Here is a 20,376-nt window from a genome sequence, read left to right as displayed (position 1 = left end):
ACCCCTGTCAGATCAAAGCCTGTTTATGTCAGCATTTATGCAATATTAGAGCATCTTGAAAAAAAAATTCAAGGGGGAATGTGTTGGGTGCTTCTGGCAACCTTGAGGAAGCCCCTGCCAAGTTAAGGGACAAGCTTAGGCTGAAGATGGCGGCCCATCCCTATCATCAAAAGGAAAAGTCGCTCCCTCTTGTTGCCCCCTCGCTTCTCATTACTTTGAAATTTTATTACTGGCTGATGAACATCCTGATAGCACTGCTACAGATCATCCACCCCTTCCCCGTGCTGAGTGACTGACTCACAAACACAGGACAGGAGGCTTAGAGGACCTTAAGAAAGAGGCCCCACGCGTCGGAGCCTGCAAGCAGGCTGCAAGGGGCATAGAAACTGGGAAGGAGAGCAGAGCAGGAAGAAAACAAAGGAGAAAGAAATCAGAGAGACCGGGGAGCTGCTGGAGGCCAACACCTGAGCTGAGCGGTGCAGGTGCCAGGGGCCGCTTGAAAAGAACACAAGAGAAAGCGACTCAAGGCCCTGCGAGAAGCATTCAGGTTCTTGAGTTTCAGACTCGAAAGGGCCTTTGGGGACCAGGTGGCTGTCTCTTTCAATAGAAAAAGGAACTGGTCTGCAAGGAAGAAATGGGAAAGAGGAGGAGAAACAAAATTAGCAGGTCTCCAAGGTTTAGAACCACAGAAAGAAGTCAACAGCTCCCTGCTGAACTTAGAAAGCCCAGCCCTTCCTTCATTTCCCATCCCTCCCGTTTGATAAACGTCTGGCCCGGTTTGGTCCAGCTGCTTTCTGGAAGCAGGAGGTCTTTCCATCTGTTTGGGAGACACAAGCAAGGTCTCCTGGTCTGACATCTGCCCCCCCATCACACACACACTCCTCCCCTCATTCCGGCTGGGTCCCTTCTCGCCCGTTCCCAGCTTACCCGTGCTGACCAACACGGGCACATACACAGCCTCAGGGAGAGTGAGAGGGTGGAGGGTCACTTCTTGAGGGGTAGCTTGGGTGGGCACTGGGGTGGGGCGATGGTCAAGAGGAGACAGATTGATGCAGCTTCTCCAAGCCGTTCAGGGATCCAAAGTAAACACAGCTGGAGACAGGGAGAGGGAGTGAGGAACCAGGCTACGCATGTTGACATCTTAGGCAGAAATCCAGCTTGGTGTCCTGTGACCAGCGGAGCCTGTTTACTTACTTGGGCCGGTTACTTCCCTCGCTGTATCTCAGTTTCCCAATCTGCACAACAGGGGCCATAAGAGCTATCTCACAGGATTGCCGTGAGGATCACATGGGGTCACTGACCCAGAAGGACGATAGAGCGCAGTGGTTAGGAGCATGGACTCGGGAGCCAGACTGACTTGACTTAACCGTAATGGCTTAACATTAGTCATGTACAATGCACAGCTAGTCGTGAACTTGAACCTGTGCATCGGATACATGGAACAATATTTAAGAAAAGAGTTTGTATCTCTCAGATTGGCCATGACCTCTGCAGGGTTAATTAACCTCTCTGGGCCTCAGTTTTCTGGTCTGTAAAATGGGATGATGATACCTATCTTATAGGATGTTATAAAGCTTAACTGAATTAATATTTGTAAAGTTTTTAAAAGATTTTATTTATTATTTATTCTTAGAGAGAGTGGAAGGGAGGAGAAAGAGAGGGAGAGAAACATCTGTGTGTGAGAGAAATATTGATTGGTTGCCTCTCACACACACCCCAACTGGGCACTGGCCCACAACCCAGGCATGTGCCCTGACCCAGAATCGAACCAGTCACCTTTTGTTTTGCAGGATGATGCCCAACCAACTGAGCTACACCAGTCAGGGCCGTAAAGTTTTTGTTGTTAAAATTAACTAGTTAATACTAATAACCAGAGATATTTATTGAGCTTATTGAGCCATTTAGTGTGCCAAGTACTGGGTTCAGCACTTTATCTACTTCATTACATTAAAATACCCCTGCCACAGCCCTGGCTGATGTAGCTCAGTGGATTGAGCATGGGCCTGCAAACCAAAAGATCGCTGTTCGATTCCCCAGCAGGGCACATGCCTGGGTTGCAGGCCAGTTCCCAGCAGGGGCCAGTTCCCAGCAGGGGATGCACCAGAAGCAACCATACATTGATATTTCTCTCCTCTCCTTCCCTTCCCTTCTAAAGATAAATAAATAAAATAAAATAAAAATACCCCTGCCACCCAGAGAGGTCGGCAGGTACTAGATCATCCCCATTTACAAATGTGGGACCTGAAGCTCATAAAGAGACTTACTTCTTCATTTACTCTAGAACTGCAGCCCGTGGGCTGAATCCAGCAATCAGCCCGTTCAGTGAAATACTGTTTATAGCTGCTTCCTCGCCACCCTGGTGGAGTCGAACGGCTGTGACAGAGACTGGAGGGCCTGCGAAACCTAGAGTATGTGCCGTCTGGCCCTTTATGGGAAGAGTTTACTGATCTCTGCTCTAGAAAGAGGCAGAAGCAGGACTCGAACCAAGTCTGTCTGATTCCAAAGTACCCAGCTGCTTTGCTATCCTGTTTTTTGTCTTTGTTTTTAAGATTTTTATTTATTTTTAGACAGAGGGGAAGAGAGGGAGAAAGAGAAACATCAATGTGTGGTTGCCTCTTGCACGCCCCCTAATGGGGACCAAGCCCGCAACCCAGGCCTGTGGCCTGACTAGGAATCGAACCTATGACCCTTTAGCTCGCAGTCCAGTGTTCAGTCCACTGAGCCACACAAGCCAGGGCGCTATCCTGTTTTTTTGGTGGTGGTGGTTTTCTCGTTGGTGGCAGTTCGTTTATTGGTTTTCGTGGGGTTTGTTTTCTTTTTTGTCTTTGCAATATTTCTGTGCTGGCCCCACGACAGAGGCGGAAGAAGCGTTTCTTTCTTGTCCTTTGAGTGCTGGAAAGTCTCCCTTCCCTCTTCAAAGCCAGGAGTAAAAGTGGGAAGGGATTTGGGATTCTAATCTCTCCATCCCTCAAGCCAAGTTTTGGAAAAAAGGAGAAACCCATGTGAGGGAGAGAGGCAGGTGGAGTGGGCAAGTCCCTGGAATCAAGGCCAGCGACTGTACCTTATTGTTTTCCAGCCCAGGCCAGGCCTGTGTTTAAAAGCAGCTGGCCTGAGACTGGCGAGGTGCAGGAGTTGAAAAAGAATCCCAGGCTGGCGTAGGTGTCATCTCCTCCCAGGGACATTGGAGGACTCCAAAGCAGTTCAGTCACGCCACAAATGTTTACTCAGTACCTACTCTATGCCAGACACTTTTCTAGATACCAGGAATAAATGGTGAGTCACGTCCCAGCTCCCCACGTCCCCACGAACCAGCAACATAATAAACCGACATTAAATCCAAATCGGATCTACAAAGAAAACAAACCAAGCTGATGTGATTAAGGGTGACTGCTGGGTAGCCAGGGAAGGCCTCTCTGAAGAAATGCCATGTAAGCTGAGACCAAAAGAACAAGGAACCAGCTGTGGAATGATCAAGTGGAAAAGCATCCTAACCAGTGGGAACAGCAAGGGCAAAGGCTCTGAGCAAGGAGAATATAATTTGCATGTTCAAGGAACCAAAAGGCCAGTGTGGCTGGAGCAGAATGACAAAGGGGGATGGTGGTGCAAGACAAGACAGGGTAGGCCCTTTCACAGGCTGGGACATCAGGGCAGGGAAGCAGGAATCTATTTTGGTGCGATGGAAAGCCATCGGGTGGACGATGGCTGATGATGCCGATGATTGTAGCTAACATTTTGTGGGCCCGAACTAAACGCTAGTTGCTTAGTAAGCCCTTTAAATGCCTTAACTCATTTAATCCCCACAAGCAATCCAAATGAGGAAACCAAGGCCCAGAGAGGTGAAACCACACGCCCAAGGTGACGAAGTCACATTTCAAGCTCACTGGTGTTGCTGTGGGGACAGTAGGTTGCAAGGGATAAGACCTTATAGGAGGTAACAAGGACACAAAGAGGGAGCTCACACTGCAGTTAATAAGAGGAAAGAGCACTAACGCCCACCAGATTTCCTGCCGGTGCCAGGCTCCAGGAAGAGTGAGAGTTACTAGAGTTCAAGCATACATTTTTCCACTTCCTCCTCTGGATATTATTAGCACATTTGCTTTTTTTTTTTTTGCCTGTGGTTTGTGCCCGAAATCACAACAGCTAGCATTTATTTGATGCTAATGGTGTGCCACGCACCATGCCCAGCACATGCCCTGTGCTCACTTAGTTTACTCTTGCAATAGGTTTATTGCAGCCCTTTTACAGTGAGGATATTGAGGGTCACAGCTGCTTAAGCAAGGAATCCAAGAACTGGTACTAAGAATCGACAGCATAGGATTTGAACCCTGGTCTTTCAGGCACAAGAGTCTAAGCACTTAACTACTGGGTTATAACCACTTACCTCCCACCTTCCCATGAACAGTCAGTCCGTGGGTCCCCAACAGTGGCCATAGGACAGCATTTTCCTCTAGTTGCCTGCTGAGGAGGGTTCACAATAGTGCAGACTTCGAAGGTTAAAAGGTCATATCAGTTTATCTACATCTAGGGTGACCAGCCATCCTGGTTTGCCTGGGACTGAGGGGTGACCAGGAAGGGAGACCACTCAGTTATCAAAGCTGGGGAAGTCCTGGACAAATCAAGACCAAGCTGGTCGTGAGTGCGTGTTCCTAAATCCGTATTCGATGGACACTATTGTTCTCCTTTCCTCTTTCTTCAGTTTGACAACAAGAAAGTAACAAGCACCCACTCTGCGCCCTGTCCCAGGATCAGGGAACTCTGTAGGCAGTAGGTGCGCTGAGGGGCTGGGGAGGGGTGCTATTCAGAGAACCTGGTTCCAAAGGTTCCTTCTGCAGCGGTTCCTGGGGAAACAGCAAACCTCCCAGGTCGACTCCAACAGTCTGTGTGGACTGGTCTGGACCCGGCGGGAGAGGTTCCAGGACCCTTTCCCCCACATGGTGACACAGGGACGGTCGGCGATTTCTTAGTGAAGCCTGGCAAGGAGAGGTCTTGAGATGATTGTGGGTGGAAGGGAAGGAAAAATTGTGTCTTTGGCATTGACTTTGTGGCTTGCACTGGGCTGCCATAAAGGCCTAAGAGGTAGTTCCTTTGTCACATACATTTTGCTAGATGAGGAAACTGGAACTTAACAACCCCAGTGAAGTGACTTGCCCAGCATCACGCAGGAAGAGATGAGTAATTGGAATCTGAACCAACGTCCCAGAGAAGCAGGGATTGTTAGGGGGCTGGGCGGGCCGACTCCTGCACTTCCCTCCCTCCAGTCCGGCTTGGGTCTGCCACTTGTCTTGAAAGCGTCCGGGCCTGTCACGGGGCTCCGCTCAGCCTTCTCTACCACCCCGGCTGCCAGCGTCCCGCCCCATTCCCTCCCAACTCCCGAGGGAGGAGGGGAGAGCGGGAAGAGGAGGGGGAGTCAGAGAGTCCCGGCTTTATAAAGGCGGATGGAACAGAGTGGCCCGCCAGACCCCGCGGCCCGGATCCCTTGCGCTGCCAGCCGCCCCACGTGACTGCGCCGACCCTCCACCCTCCCAGCTCCACCGCAGTGAGTTGGGGTACGTTCTTACCCACTCCTAGGCCTTCGCTGAGCCGCGTGGTCTACTAAACCAAGGGTGGGGAGGCTACCCCATGAAGGCTGGCGCTGAGACGGGGGTCACCAGTCAAAATCCCGATGGCAGGAATTTAGGACCCAGGGGAGCGGAGAGACCCCTCTCCTCCCCGGCTCGGGGCCTGGGAAACTGCAAGCTAGCCCCTAAGAATGCGCGTGCAGCCGTTTCCATGGTAATGGGCAAGCCCTCTGCTAAAGAAAAGAGGTTGTTGGGGAGGTCCAAATTCGTCACGCAGCGGTTGCCCGAGAGAACCGAAGATATCCCCTCCCCGTCCCCCGTGCTCCAAACCCTCTGCGGACCAGAGCGCAGGTCGCGTGTCTTTCTCAGTCTCAGTTTTTGCATCTGTCAAATGGAGCCAATATTATTGTTCCAAATTCCCCGAAGAGCTATCTCGAGAGTAATTGCCTGCGCCAGCCCCTCTCCTGGTTGGACATCCGAGGAGTGGCTTTTAGCGGCCGGGTGACTCCCGCGACCTACCCTATCCTCAGGCCCGCTCGCCATGGCCCTCTTCTGGGCCCTCTTCTTCGCCCTGGTGGCAGGAGCTCATGCCGAGATCCCCGGCTGCAAGCTCCGCATCACCTCCCAGGCGCTGGAGCTGGGTAAGGGGCGTGGGCGGGGGCAGTTGAGGGTGGGGTCACCCCAGCAGCGGGTGCAGGAGCTAACGGTCTTGCTCCTGCCTCAGTGAAGCAGGAGGGGCTACGCTTTCTGGAGCAAGAGTTGGAGACTATCACCATTCCCGACCTGCGAGGCAGAGAGGGCCCCTTCGCCTACAACATCTCTGAGTAAGTAGGGAGTCTCAGGGCGGGGCTTCAAAGGATGGGCGTGGCCAAATCGATGGGGCAGGATTTAAGAAATAGGATTGGGCCTAGAAGGTAAAGGCCAAACCTGCCAACATCGATGGGAATCAAGAAGGTGGGCGTAGTCTTGTAAATGTAGGCGGGGTCAATAACAGCTAAGTGGAATTGAGGCGTGGCCAAACAGCGCCAGAAAAGCGAGTCAAGAAACTTGTCAATGGACCGGAGTTAGGTCTAGGGCGTCCGAGTGTAGCTAATGGGAGAGGTCCTGGGAACAGATACAGTCCCTTGGTTTAGAACGGTAGGGACAGGAATACCAGATTTTAGATGAGGCAGACAAAAGACTCGGTTAAAAGACCAGGTCTAGCAACCCCAGGGTGTGGAAGGGAAGGGAATGGAAACAATAAGACTTCTAAGAGAAGGGGTGAAACCCCCCTTACAAGTGAGTCAGGAAAAGCTCATTTCGGAGCCACCGTGGCCCAAGTCGAGCCACCTAAGCCCAGGGTGGGCACCTGAAGAGCAATGGAATAATTCATTCCAACCACCGCAGTTTCCCCTGGCCTGGGCTGGAAGAGGAGGGGTTGAACTTCCCATTGGGTGGTATCCCCTCTTGGCCTTGAATCTGACCCTGAGGCCTCCCGCAGGGTAAAGGTCATAGAGCTGCAGCTGACATCCTCCGAGCTCCATTTCCAGCCAGAGCAGGAGCTGGTGCTGCAAATCGGCAACGCCTCCCTGGGGCTGGGCTTTCGGAGACAGCTTCTCTACTGGTTCTTGTGAGGACCTGGCACCCTCAGGGAAGTGGCAAGTGGGTCAGGAGGACTGAGGATACTGTGGGGGTGTGGGCAATCCCTTAGCCTTTCTGAGTCTCAGTTTCTTCATCTGTATAATGGGGACGGTCATACCCCCTTCACAGGGGCTGATAGGGTTTGGTAGAATGTCTGGTAAACTGTGCAAAAGTGAAGCCTTCTTAAGAGGTATCATGATGTATGGGGATGGGGAGCGGGCAGTGACGCCTCAGTTAAGCTCCAAGCGTGGGCGAACGCTGACCCCCCCACCCCACTCCTGGCAGCTACGACAGCGGCTACATCAACGCCTCCGCGGAGGGTATATCCATCCGCACTGCTCTGCGTCTCTCCGGAGATCCCACCGGCCGGATCAAAGTCTCCAACGTCTCCTGCAAGGCCTCTGTCTCCAGAATGCACGCTGCCTTCGGGGGAACCTTCGGGTAAGCCCCGTCCCCAATCCCAGCGCACCCGCTTCGAGCTCCATAGTCCATCTGCCTAGTACAATGCAAAGTGCACAGACTTGGGAGTCAGACCAACAGGGTCCAAACGTCAGCACCACCGTTTCCTGGCTGTGTGACCTCGGGCAAAGTCGCTGAAGCTCTGAGCTTCAGTGTCTCATTGGTAATATGAGGAGGATAATAGAAACTGTTTTATAAGATGTTGAGAAGCCTGTTTGTGTTAATACATGTGAAACTATTTAGATCAGTACCTGCGATATAATAAGTGACCAGCCACCCAGATAAGAGTAACCATGAGGATATGAGTGTACAGTTGGGCATGGAATGGATTCTCAAAAACTGATGGCTCTTACTAGTTATAACAAAAATAGTAACACAGGCCCAGGTTTGGGGCTGAGAAGGGGCCTTTGTGCTGGTTCCAGGAGAGAGTTGGGGAGAGGAGATAGTAGATTTGTCATCTGCTGCTGGTACACTGTCACATTTTAATCATTCAACAAAGTGTATGCTGCCCTGGCAGGTGTGGCTTGGTTGGTAGGAGAGTCGACCTGTACATGGAAAGATTGAGGGTTCAACTCCCAGTCAGGGTACATACCTAAGTTGCAGGTTCGACCCTCCATCAGGTCGCTTAAGGGAGGCATTCAATGTTTCCCACGTAAAAGTTTCTCTCTCTCTGTCTCTCACTCCCCCTTCCTCTCTCTCTAAAATCAATTTAAAAATATCCTCAGATGAGGATTTAAAAAAAAATTGTATGCCAGTCCCTGGGGATTAAGAAAGAAGCTCAGAGCCTAGTTGGAGGGAAAACACATTTGTCACTGGGCTTTGAGAGGGAGACTAAGGAAGTTCTCTGGGGACTAAGAAGGTCATCTGGGAAGACTGCCGGGAAGAGGAAGCATCTGAGCCTAGGCGGGAAATACAGAATGTGGGCGTTGAGGGTGGAAGTGAGGGCATGGTAATCACGTGGAGGCTGGATGCTCAGAGCAGGTTTGAGGAACTGTGGCTGGATTCATTTGGCTTGTGGGGGGTAGGGTAGGAGGGCTCTTGAGAATAAGGCCGGAGGGGATTTGGGCCCCCGTCCTGGAAGACCTCTCTAGAAGAGCTGGTAGTTCAGGTCAAAGTTGATGCCTCCAACCCCTTGCCCCCTCTCTGATCACTGCAATTTCTTTTGGGCCTGGATTCGATGGGGGCAAGGCCCGGGCTCATTGGCCTCTCCTCTCCTCACAGGAAGTTGTATGAAATCCTCTCCACGTTCATCACCTCGGGGATGCGCTTCCTCCTGAACCAGCAGGTGTGGGCGGTGGCAGTTCTGGGGGGCCGTGGGGGTGCCCTCTCTTTCAAAGGCCCTGACTCTGGCACCCACCTCCCAGATCTGCCCAGTGCTCTACCATGCAGGGACGGTGCTGCTCAACTCCCTTCTGGACACCGTGCCTGGTGAGTTGGTGCTGATGGGGCGGGGCGCTCTGGGCCAGGCCCCCCTCCCAAGGGCTAGAATTAGGGGGAGAAGCGGGCCGGGTGCACAGCTGTCAGGTGGCACTCAGAGCAAGTAAGCTCCTTCCACGCCCTGCTGTGGAACAGCCTTGGGTTCCAGTGGGGCCTCTGCCGATTTGCTATGTGACCCAAAGTAAGTAATTACTTTTCTCTGGGCCTCGGTTTCCTCGCTTGGCAGGTGAGGCCTCCCCTGGGGGTCGCTGTGAGGATTAACTGGGGGCTGGTTGTCAGGATCCTCAGTGTGTGCTTGTGGGTCACTGGGGCCCTCTTTGTAGTCACCACCTGGCACTTAGTAGGTGCTCAGTTAAGGTGAATTCTCTTTGCCTGAGCTGTGACCTCTGTCTACTATGGGGAGTGGGCAGGGAAGGAGGAGGCAGGGGAAACCAGGAGGGAAGGGAATCCCTTGCCATCTTGTTTAGTGATCTGATGAAACCCCTTACCGATGATAATAATAATAATAATAATAGCTATTATTGTTGAGCACTCACTGCCCATCAGGCACTAAGTGCTTTCCACAGAAAACTAATTTGATCCTCATAACAACCCTATGAGGGAAGTGTTATAACGACCACATGATAATACTTATGGGTGGGAAACTGAGGCCCGGAGAGCTTTAGCACTTGGCCGAGCCTCGCACAACTTGGAGTGATTTGGGCCCCTCCCCGCAGTGCGCAGTTCGGTGGACAATCTCGTTGGCATTGACTACTCCCTCCTAAAGGACCCTGAGGTCTCCGCCAGCAATCTGGACATGGACTTCCGGGTGAGCTGCCCTCCCGGGTGATGCGTCTGGCACCAGAATCCCTCCTTCTCCCTAAAGTCACTGGCTTTATCTTCCTAAAGCATAGCTCTTACGAGATAAGCCACCCCAACGCTGGGAATGCTGTGGCCCCCTGCTGCCTGCATAGCTAGACCCACCTCCTGGGTCCGGCCCCAGCTTCACCCTGTGCCTCTGCAGCGACTCTTTCTCGTTTGCCCCGCCCACCCCACTTCCTACTTGGGCTCCTTTGCTCACGCACTGCCTTTCCTCATTCCCCCTGAAGGAGCTGGATGTAGAGCTCTGTGCGCACATAATCTCATTCCATCCTTTCATAATCCTGAGAGTCGGGGATAACGTTATACCCATTGTAGGAATGTGGAAACTTGCTCAGAGAGGTGATGTCCTTTGCCCAAGGCCACACAGCACCTTTGAGCTTCCTACTGGAGTAGAGCAGAGTAGAGTGTCAGCGCAGATTCTGGCACTAGAACGCCTGAAGTTCAGATCCTGGCTCTGCCACTCACCAGCTGTATGACCTTAAGCAAGCAGCTTTGCCCTTCTGTGCCTGTTTTCTAATATGTAAATGGAAATAATACAGTAAGGAAACATACCTCGGAGGATTAAAGGAGTCAGTCTATGTAAAAGGCATGGAAGAATCACTACGTATATGTAAGCAGTAGCTGCCGTCCTTCCTGTCACTTAGCTTTCAATGCCCGCTCAAATGCCCCTTCCTCCCTGAACCCATCCTGAACCTTCCTTCCCAGGTCCGATGGCCTTGCTTCCTTGCGGCACTCCAGCTGCCCTCCAGCTGCCCTCTTTCTCTAGCCTTTTAGGGTGTGTGCTTGCAAGTCCCCCAAGAACAGCAGCCAGGCCCGACTCCCCACCACCCCTCACAGGACCTCGCACTGGGCCTGAGACATCTTCGTGCCGGGCCAGTCGGCCTTGGCCCTGGCCTTGACGCCCCTCCCTCCCCCAGGGGTCCTTCTTTCCCCTGGCCCAGGGGAACCGGAGCTTTCCTAACCACGCAGTGGAGCCCCAGCTGCAGGAGGAGGAACGGATGGTGTACGTGGCCTTCTCTGAGTTTTTCTTTGACTCAGCCTTGGAGAGCTACTTCCGGGCAGGGGCCCTGAAGCTGTCGCTGGTGGGGGACAAGGTATGCCAGGGCCTGTTTGTGGGATGGGCAGGAGGGGACTGCGATGGAGCTCCTGAGAACCCTGCCTCACCACCCCACTCCCCTGACCAGGTGCCCCACGACCTGGACGTGCTGCTGAGAGCCTCCTACTTCGGCAGCATCATGCTGCAGGTGAGTGTGGTGGGAGGTAAGGACGTGGCTGGGGTGGGTGGGCGCACCACCTGCAGGCGACCCCAGATGGCAGCCATGGCATAGACAGAAGGCCTGGCCCCTGGCCAAGTCCCCTCACCTAGCCAAGCCTGTAGCTACATCCGAGAAGGGGACTCGCTAGTTCCTGCTCCATCTGTCCTAATACTTGAAGTGGTGACGAGGATGGGCTGAGGACCCAAGCTCTGCAAGGAAGTGTAGGGGCTTAAATGGCTGTTCTTTTGGCTTAGTTTCCCTGGTGTAATGGGGAGAGGGGTGGGAGTTCAAAATTTAACCCAAAATCCTCCAGTGTCCTCGGTTTGGTTTTGTAAATGATGGAGTTGAAACTCGCATCTGGATTATGAATCTGTGATTATGAATCTATGAATGTCGCACTGGCATTCTCCACTACACTGTACAACCTCATAGGGGTGTCAAGTGGACTAAAAGAATTAATACACGTAAAGCAAGTAGAACAGTACCCGGGACAGAGTAAGTGCTCAATAAACACTAGCTGCCGTAGTTATTGCTATCATCAGCAGCAGCACCACCGTCAAACTTGTGGCCAACATTGCTTCTGAGAGCATGCCAGACTGCCTGGGTTTGAATCCTAGTTCTGCACCTGAGAAACTGTCTAACCTTGGACTAGTCACTGGACCTCTCTGTGCCTCAATTTCCCCATCCCCAAAAGGAGAATACCTGCCTCACATGATTATTTTGAGGTTCAAATGAAGTGTCTGGCTCTGGCTGGTGTAGCTCAGTGGATTGAACGCCGGCCTGTGAACCAGAAGCTCACCAGTTCGATTCCCAGCCAGGGCACATGCCTGGGTTGCAGGCCAGGTCCCCAGTAGGGGGAGCATGAGAGGCAACCACACATTGATGTTTTTTCTCCCTTTTTCCTTCCCTTCCTCTCTCTCTAAAAATAAATAAAAATCTAAAAAAAATTAGAGAAAAAAATGAAGCATTTGCTCGAGTATTTGGTCAGTGTGGGAATCTGACAGTACTCCTGCACGGCCTCTAGAAGGGCCAGCACAGCAGTTTACAGAAAGGAGGTAAGACCATGGACCGGGGTATGTGATGTCAGGACACCGTCCCCAAGGAGTCGGGTGGGGCGTGGATCGTGAATACTGAGAACTGAGGAAAGAAGAGAAAGGAGAAGACACTTTTTTAAAAAAGATTTTATTGATTTACTTTTAGAGAGAGGTAAAGGGAGAATGAAAAAGAGGGAGAGAATCATCGATGTGTGAGAGATACATCAATTGGTTGCCTGTCATACACTCGCAACCAGGGACCTGGCCCCCACAACTCTGGCATGTGCCCTGACTGGGAATCAAACCAGCGACATTTCAGTTCGCAGGCCAGCACTCAATCCACTGAGCCACACCAGCCAGGGCAGAAGACATCCTTAGAACAAGACATTTCTTTGCACAAAGGCAGAGTCTGGGCACAGTTTTGTGGGGTTCGGGAAGCCACACCCCTTTCGGACTTGTCCCTCTGGGTTCCCACAAGGCAGAGTCTGAGCCACCCACTCCTCCAGGTGGGCGCACCCGGGAACAGACCTGGGACTTGACCCTCCCTCCCTGCTCTGTCCCCAGAGCCCAGCAGTGATTGACTCTCCACTGAAGCTGGAACTGAAGGTCTTGGAACCACCGCACTGTACCATCAAACCCTCAGGCACCACCATCTCTGTCACTGCCAGTGTCACCGTTGCGCTGGTCCCACCCAACCTGCCCGAGGTCCTGCTCTCCAGCATGATCATGGTGCGGGCAACCAAGTGAGGGCTGCTGAGGGTCGGGGGGAAGGCGGCTGGGTACCTGCCTGGTCAGTGACACATCGCCCCTCCCCACGTTCCCACAGGACGCCCGTCTCAGCGCCAAGGTGGCCCTCCAGGGGAAGGCACTGCGCGTACAGCTCGACCTGCGCAAGTACGCAGATGTCTGAAAACCTCGGGCAAAACTCCCTGAGCTTCAGGATAATCACACCTGCCTAACAGAACTGGGGAGCTAAAATTCAGTCATACCAAGAGGCCACAGGAGAGCTGGGGTCTTCGCTGATACCTTAAGTACTTTACATGTTAGGCATTGGGGTGGAAGGGCTCAACAAGTAGCCAATGCGGAGAAAAGGACAGCTAGGGGGAAGTGGCTCTCCGAGGACAAGCAGCCAAAGTGGTAGAAGCCCTGCAAAGGGTGCAGGTGGGGCACCCGAGACTTAAGCTTAGCTCCTGATGGCCAGGCCTGGGCGCCTGATGGAGGGGAGCTTCTGGGCTCATGCCCACCAGGCATTTCTTTCCGTCCCCAGGTTCCGAATCTACTCCAACCACTCTGCACTTGAGTCACTGGCAGTGAGTGGGGAACGATGGGTGGGCTGGGGCTGGGGTCAGGGTGAGCGACGGGGGCAAGCCCACGGCCCCCTTGGTCCTGACTGCATCCCTCCTCCCGTCCAGCTGATCCCGCTGCAGGCCCCTCTGAAGACCATGCTGCAGTTTGCAGTGATGCCCCTGATCAATGGTAGGAATAGGGGTCACGAGGAGGGAGGGGGGAGCCAGGGGGACCTGGGTAGGCCCCGACTGAGCCAGCTGTCCTCGCCCACAGAGCGGACCCGGCGTGGGGTGCAGATCCCACTACCTGAGGGGATGGACTTCGTGCGAGAAGTGGTGACGAACCACCCGGTGAGTGGGGCAACCACGGGGAAGGAGGGCAGAGCCGTCCTCTCCCTCTGCAGGCTGGGAGTGCGGGCCTCCCTGCCCCCTGGCCCCAGCCCCGTCACTTGAGTCTTACACAGACGCCCCCTCCAGCCCTTTGCACAGGCTGGAGTGCCCTTACCTTGGAACATTCTTCCCTGATTGCACCCCCAAAGCCTATTCATCTTTCAGGTCTTAGCTAAGAGGTCACAGGAAGCCCCCCAAGCTGTACTCCTGCAGCCTCTATTTCAGCGCCCCTCCCAGGGGGTCATAAGAAGTGCTTTGCTGGTCCGTCGGTCCCATTAGACTGAGAGCCCCTTCAAGGCCAAGGACTCTCTCTAAACTGGCCTCAGTAATGGAATGAACAGACTTCCTTCTCTGCCCCCTGCACAGGGCTTCCTCACCATTGGGGCTGACCTCCACTTTGCCAAAGGGCTTCGAGAGGTGATCGAGAAGAACCGGCCTGCGGCCACGAGGGACTCCAAGGCATCCCGTGCCCCACCTCCCTCCACACCACCCTCCACAGCGGCTGTCTGAGCCCTCAACCCCCACCCCTGACGGCCGCACTCAGGATTCCAGTGCCTCGCATCCCCTCCCTCACAGCTTATAGTGTCCTCTCTAACCCCCCTGCCACAGAGAAGATCAGTTTTAAGCTGTACTCAATTTAATTCCGTAATCTCAGTCTGTCCATCAATTACAGTCCGTCCAGCCTCCCGGGGCTGTCTTGAGCTCCGCTTTGTTCCTGGGGTGCTATCAGTGCATTCTGGGCATTCTCGAAGCAGGGAGGGGCCGGGCCCTATCCCAGCCAGGAATAAAGTGCAAACTCCCCCATTGCCCTGCAGGGGATTTTGGCGTCAAGGGGGACCTTGCTTCTCACAGGAGAGGCTGGGAGGGGCCGGACCAGGCAGTAGGGGCCAGCCCGTGGCGGCTTCAGTACGGCTCTTTATTCAGGAAGCGGGAGAACATGGTGAAGGCAGCCTGCGGCATGTCGGTGGGGACCATGTGTCCAGCGCCCTGAGGAGCAAAGCTCTGTGAGGTTCCCTCCCTGTACAGCCTGTGCCCCTGGTGGCTTCCTTCATGCCCCTGGGTCCCCCTACTAGTGACCCTCCTCCTCTCCTGATCTCGCCCCAAACCTTCCCTTCTGCACCCTCCCCCCGCTGAAAACCTGCCCTTACGAGAGGCTGGAGGTGACCCAGCATAAAAAGCCATGAGAAGGGAAGGATGAGGGGGGCCTCCCCACCCCCTCCCACCCCAGCTGGCCCCGCCAGGCCCAGGCCCAGGCCCTACCTTGATGGTGAGAAAGGCGATGCGGGAGAACTCCTTCACGAAGCCCGCAATCTGCTCCCCGCTGTCCCTGTAGTCCACTAACCAGGGCCGGCGCTGCACCTCCATCTGCCCCACCCGGGGAGACATAGCAGCCTGCGGCCACCCGTCCCCCTGCGCTCAGACTCCAAGCCTGGAGAGCTCAGGGGCCGGGAACTCCCCTGGGCTGGCCCCGTCTGCCAGGCACAGGGCTCACCCCACCCCTGCGCCCGCCTCACCCTGGGGCCAAGATCCCTGCCTTACCTTCTGGTTGAGGGAGTCCACAAACCACTCATCACCCATGAAGTTGCAGGCCATATCCACGTCCCCGTTGTACAACAGGATCCGGTATTTCTGGAGCAGAGCAGGGGACAGTGGCAGGTGGGGGACAAGCCCGGGCCTCAGCCGTACCAGGTTCAAGCCCCAGCCCTGAGGGAACTCAAGGGGCCCAGCTAAATAGCATGGGTCAGGTAATGCATGTTTTCTGGCTGCTCTCCTGAGTGCCCAGTGCTCTATGAAATGCTTCACCTACGAGGGGAGATAGCATTACTGATCCCACTTCACAGATGGGGAAAGCAAGCCTTCGGATACATGAGAAACTTGTCCGGCGTCACACAGGCTAGTAAAGAAATTTGCACCCAGGTTACCTGACCCCAGAGCCTGTGCTCTAACATGCGCTACAGGCCTGGTCCTCACCTGGCTCTACCAGTACCTCCCAGGTGACCTTGGACAAGACTCTGTCCCACCCTGGCCATCTGTTTGCCTCTCTGTAACTCGATTTAACTAGCTCTGCTCACCCTCAAGGCTCTTTGGCTAATGCAGACCCCTCAGCCTCCTACACCAGACAAGCATGGGGTGGGGCCAAAGCCCGGTTCATATCCCCATCCTGCCAACCACAGGCCCTCGGGCAAGTAACGTCACTTGGAGTTTCAGCCTCCCGCCTTGCCACTGTTCCAGGGTCCTGAGGCTGCTGGTGGACCTACCTGTGTTGCCCCTACTCACCTGTGGGGCGAGCAGCTTAAGGTACTGGGAGTGCATGCTTTGGTAGAGACGGCGATACTGTAAATTCACGAGGAAGCTGCAAGAACACATGGGCAGGCCCCAGGAAGACCAGGTAGGGGGAAAGGGTCAACAGGTCAGACCTCTCCTATCCCCAAGCTCCAGCCTAGGGCGCAGAAGCTGGGACTCACTCTGTCCCCTCCTTCAGCACCCCTCCTCTCTAGGACACTCCTGGATTGTGGGTTGGAAGGGGGGCGGCGGGGGCAGGCAGGTGCAGGGGGAAGAGCTAGAATTCAGAGGTCTTCAGCCCACTTCCACTTAGAAATGCATAGGGACACTTTGGTTGTTTCAATGACTGGAATGCAACTGACAAGCAGCTCGTAGGTGTGCGAAGCACAGCATGTGGCAACAGCAGGGCACAAACACTGACCCATCCAAGAGGGACCTGAGTGGCCCCTGCTGTGCTAGGTCGTCACCTTTTTCCTTGTGGGGTCAAAGGAGAGCTGAGTGGGGGTAGGGGAGGGCAGTTGGGCGTGTGTCTAATAATTAAATGCCATGGAAGTCATCGATATTTTCAACAACCATGTGGCCACTTAAGAACGAACTGGCTGAATATCAATCAACTTAGGGGTTAAACATCCTGCAAAAAACTCACTTCGGCCCACCTGCCCCCACCAAAAAATCCTAGCCAAAAGACCCCTGGGAACTTTTCTGATGCCCACAAGCACCAAAAGCCTGCCACTCCCGCCCATGAGCAGCCACAGAACCTCACTTGCACATGACCCAGGCGGGCAGCTGCTCAGGGATATGCAGGGCCTTCCGCACGAGAGGGTTGTTGAGATAAGTGGAGGTGGCCGTGGTGTTGGTGCAGGGGGGGTCCATGTGCGCCCTGACCCCGGAGCGCAGCAGCGCCTGAGGGGCACAGACACAGTTTAGGGTCTTCGCTTCCCTGCCCCTCCCCACCCTGGGAGGAAGCTCAAGCCCCTGCACACCTGATGCCACACGCGCTTGAGTGGCAGGCGAGTGAAGATGTTGCCCAGGTCGTGGATGACCACGGTGTCCTTCTCATACCTGTGTGTAAAGTGGGGGGATGGGTGCCTGAACCTCCAGATGGGGCTGGTGTTGGTCCCACAGGGCACCGAGCAGCGCCTACCTTACATGGCCAGGCACGCCCCCAGCACACGGGGCGTAGAGGTTGTAGATGTTGAGGCCAGAGCTGCCCACGATGCGGGCCACTTCCTGCAGCTGCAACGACACACCGAGCCACTGCACTCGACAAAACCCTAGCCTCCCCATGACATTCCCCACTTGTCCCAATGTGGCGCTTTCCTACTTTGTCCTGCCATTACCCTCCCGCTACTTTTTTCACAGGAGGAGAAACTGAGGCTCAGTGAAAAGAATCTGGCATAATGGTCTCCAAATCCCAACACTTCCACTTTCCAGCCCTGTGACTTCGACATTCTCGGCCCTAGTTTCCTCATCGGGAAGGTGGGGGACACTGTCTCCCCCTCGAAGGAGACACTGGAAGATTGACCTACACTGACACAGTTCAGCAGTCCTGACACGTGGCAGGGGTTCCGATAGGAGAATGCCCATCCCCTCACAGGGGTTACAGGGTGTGCCCAGAGAGTCACAGGAAGTGGTGGGGGTTAGCACCTGTATTCATGTGTCCCACAGAACACCCAACTGCTGAAGAATGCAGGGCAGGACAACAATAGAGATTGAGGGACGGGGAGTCCCCGAGATGTGGTACTGTTCTCAGGCCTGGCAGTATCACGGGTGACACATGGGGGTGGGGCGGAACCTTACGCTGGTTACGCATTCTGGGTCTTTGTTGTCATAGAAGTTGCACTTGTTTTGTGAGCAGCAGTGGGTCTGGAGAGAAGACCAGAGCCTGGAGAAGATCGGAGTGCAGGTGCTTAAGGACCCACGGTGGGCGGAGGAGGCGAGAACCCCACCTTTTCCCTCCAACCGGACCCCAGGGGATGAGGAAACGTATCACAGGGTGTGGTATGTAGGTCCCGTCTCCTTGGTCCCTTTAAATTGTACTCTCCAGCCTTTGGTCTTTTTGCACCAAACCCTTCTAAGTAATCCCAGCCCCCACCATGTGCTGATAAACCAGGGTGGGCCCTGGGGTACGATATGCCTAGATGGCAACCCTGAGATCTTGCGACCTGCCCCGCCCAGCTGCCCTCTCCCATACCTGTTCCCCAGAAGGCCATGGTAGTAGGCGAAGTAGACGAGAGAGTTGTCGTTCTGCTCATAGGAGGAGAGTCCATTGCCCACAGCCAATCCCTGTGAAACAGCCAGGGTATCCAGCTCAGCAGGAGGGTGAGGGAGAGGAGCCACCCTTGACCTACACCCAGGGTGCTTTGTGGGGGTGTGTGGGTGGGGGAGGCCACACTACAGAGAACAGAGCTGGCAGCGTGATGGGTGAGTTTCCTGTCACAGGAAGCACAGGAACAGAGAGAGGCCAGCTGGTGGCAAGGGTGTTATGGAGGAGTCTGGGTCAGATGGGGGAGGCGACCTGTTTGACCTCACTGGCCCAGAAGCTATAGTCCCAAGTCGCCTCCCTTTCCCGCTGCAGCTGCCCGGCACCTGAAGGTTCATGCTTGGGTCCTGCATGACCAGCACGGCCAGGGTGGGGATGTAGATGCCGGCATAGCTCTCTCCCGTCAGGAAAAGCTCGTTGTTCTTGTACTCGGGGAAGAGGCGGAAGAAATCTTGAAGGGCCTCGAAATTACTCTGGGCGACCTGGGGACGGCAGGATGGAGGGGATCTGGAGACTCTGGTGTCTGAGCTGGAAAGACACTCCAGATGACACCAACCTACCCTGTTTGTGCAGGAGGAAGTGATAGTGAGGAGACAGTGTCACAGTGCACAGCACATGACAGCAAAAAACGAATTCCACGGCCATGGTCTTTCTCTCCCTGTATCAGGCCACCTTCGGAGAACGAGGGCAGCAGGGGTACCTGGGCATGTGCAGGACTCACCTCAGTGTCATTGGTTGCATAAAGCTTGTCATTGGAGTAGGAGAAGCCCACCCCAGCTGGGGACTCCAGGTACAAGACATTGGCAATCTGGAGGGGGGAGGAGGAAAGCAGCTGCAGAAGGCTCCACCCATCCAAGTGCCCAAGGCTTCCCCACGGGACCCACAGCAGCGCCCATACCAGGTTCCAGGAATAGGGATTGTACTCCAGGGTGACACCATCTGGCTGGATCTGAGGAGGACAGATGTGGCTAATTATGGCCCAAGAACCCACCAGGTGGAGGGAGAGGGCCACCGCGTTCAGCAGATGATACAGATAAAGAAACTGAGGCTCAGAAAGAGGTGGCATTTTTGGGGGGGAAAAAAAAAAAAGAAGTCCTTGCCCCCTCTTCGCTGGCCTTTTCCTTTGGGAAGTGCCCCTGCCCTCTCCTTTTCCTGGGTCACGAAGGGAAGTGCTGCTTTCCACTCACCAGGAAGGGGCCATGCTCGGTGAGGAAGCCATCTAGGGAGCTGCAGCCCGGCCCTCCGTTGAGCCAAAGCACCACAGGGCTGCTCTTGGGATCATTCTGGGACTCCACAAACCTGGGAGGGGTGTCAGGCCAGGGTGGGTGCAGGTGGAGGGGCCTCTTCCAGCCCTCCCCGCTCCCCAGCTCCGCAGTCTCTCCCCTGAGGGGCATCACTGTGAGCCCCCCCACCCCACCCAGGAAGGGAGAGCCGCGGACCAGTAGTGGAGATGCTTGGAATCGGAGCCTTTGAGGTAGCCGGAGTACTGGCGGAAAGAGGGCTGCTTGGCCAGCCCAGGCAGACACTGGATCTCGTCCTGATCGGGGGCTGCCTCGCCTCGGGGCGACCAGAAGAGCAGCAACAGCAGCAGCAGGAAGCACGGCGGCGACAGCGCGGCTCGGACCATCTGCGGAGGAAACGGGCGCCTGCTGTTTACTGGGTCCCTGGCTGCGCGCAGCCGTCCCTGGGGAGGCGCTAGCGGCGTTCCGGCGAGGAAATCCCCAGCCCCGCGCCCAGTTCCCACCGCCGAGCCTCCTCCGCCCCCAGCGCCCGCAGCCGTGGCTCCGGGATCCCTGCCAGACTCCGACGTCTTCTCACCTCTGCTCCCCCGCGTCCCAGCTTTCCAGAAGGTGCCCGGCTACTGCAGGTCATGTGTATGCTCAGTCACGTGTGCTTTGGTGTCACGTGGCAGACGGCCTCCTTGGCTCA

General features: G+C 54.9%; 2 protein-coding genes across 6 annotated transcripts; one reads left to right on the top strand and one right to left on the bottom strand.

Moving 5' to 3' along the window:
- Positions 1 to 5,262: 5,262 nt before the first annotated feature.
- On the top strand, positions 5,263 to 14,602 carry PLTP (phospholipid transfer protein). 3 transcript variants are annotated; one of them, XM_037164618.2, is made up of 16 exons: positions 5,263 to 5,546; positions 6,089 to 6,199; positions 6,283 to 6,382; positions 7,039 to 7,167; positions 7,464 to 7,619; positions 8,859 to 8,922; positions 9,002 to 9,065; positions 9,791 to 9,882; positions 10,853 to 11,029; positions 11,120 to 11,179; positions 12,790 to 12,954; positions 13,052 to 13,119; positions 13,493 to 13,535; positions 13,638 to 13,701; positions 13,786 to 13,862; positions 14,268 to 14,602. In XM_037164618.2, the coding sequence occupies exons 2-16, from the start codon at positions 6,100 to 6,102 to the stop codon at positions 14,409 to 14,411; spliced, it is 1,503 nt and encodes a 500-aa protein (XP_037020513.2). In that variant the 5' UTR covers positions 5,263 to 5,546; positions 6,089 to 6,099; the 3' UTR covers positions 14,412 to 14,602. The 3 variants fall into 3 exon arrangements, with proteins under 3 accessions (XP_037020513.2, XP_037020514.2, XP_053527374.1); XM_037164619.2 differs by having other exon boundaries at positions 5,290 to 5,536; XM_053671399.1 differs by lacking the exon at positions 7,039 to 7,167 and having other exon boundaries at positions 5,461 to 5,546.
- On the bottom strand, positions 14,521 to 20,375 carry CTSA (cathepsin A). Of its 3 annotated transcripts, none has more exons than XM_037164613.2 (15): positions 20,266 to 20,375; positions 19,887 to 20,074; positions 19,635 to 19,746; positions 19,346 to 19,396; positions 19,169 to 19,255; positions 18,774 to 18,929; positions 18,379 to 18,470; positions 17,985 to 18,069; positions 17,329 to 17,420; positions 17,168 to 17,246; positions 16,948 to 17,087; positions 16,179 to 16,254; positions 15,441 to 15,530; positions 15,162 to 15,293; positions 14,521 to 14,888 (listed from the first exon to the last, which is right to left on the bottom strand). In XM_037164613.2, exons 1-15 carry the CDS (start codon positions 20,317 to 20,319, stop codon positions 14,805 to 14,807), a joined length of 1,518 nt encoding a protein of 505 aa, XP_037020508.2. In that variant the 5' UTR covers positions 20,320 to 20,375; the 3' UTR covers positions 14,521 to 14,804. The 3 variants fall into 3 exon arrangements, with proteins under 3 accessions (XP_037020508.2, XP_037020509.2, XP_037020510.2); XM_037164614.2 differs by having other exon boundaries at positions 15,162 to 15,266; XM_037164615.2 differs by lacking the exon at positions 20,266 to 20,375 and adding an exon at positions 20,192 to 20,258.
- Position 20,376: the final 1 nt, after the last annotated feature.

Source organism: Artibeus jamaicensis, unplaced genomic scaffold, assembly GCF_021234435.1.
Source record: "Artibeus jamaicensis isolate MK-2021 breed Jamaican fruit bat unplaced genomic scaffold, CSHL_Jam_final contig_685, whole genome shotgun sequence".
NCBI lineage: Eukaryota > Metazoa > Chordata > Mammalia > Chiroptera > Phyllostomidae > Artibeus > Artibeus jamaicensis.
The sequence above is the reverse complement of the archived record's forward strand: the minus strand, read 5'-3'. Positions and strand labels throughout refer to the sequence as shown.

Coding starts and splice junctions, on each gene's coding strand:
- PLTP (XM_037164618.2), top strand. CDS start 6,100: ATGGCCCTCTTCTGGGCCCTCTTCTTCGCCCTGGTGGCAGGAGCTCAT. Junction 7,620..8,858: donor GCCTTCGGGGGAACCTTCGG/GTAAGCCCCGTC, acceptor CTCTCCTCACAG/GAAGTTGTATGAAATCCTCT. Junction 11,180..12,789: donor TCGGCAGCATCATGCTGCAG/GTGAGTGTGGTG, acceptor CTCTGTCCCCAG/AGCCCAGCAGTGATTGACTC.
- CTSA (XM_037164613.2), bottom strand. CDS start 20,319: ATGACCTGCAGTAGCCGGGCACCTTCTGGAAAGCTGGGACGCGGGGGA. Junction 18,070..18,378: donor CATGGCCTTCTGGGGAACAG/GTATGGGAGAGG, acceptor GATCTTCTCCAG/GCTCTGGTCTTCTCTCCAGA. Junction 14,889..15,161: donor TCGCCTTTCTCACCATCAAG/GTAGGGCCTGGG, acceptor TTTGCTCCTCAG/GGCGCTGGACACATGGTCCC.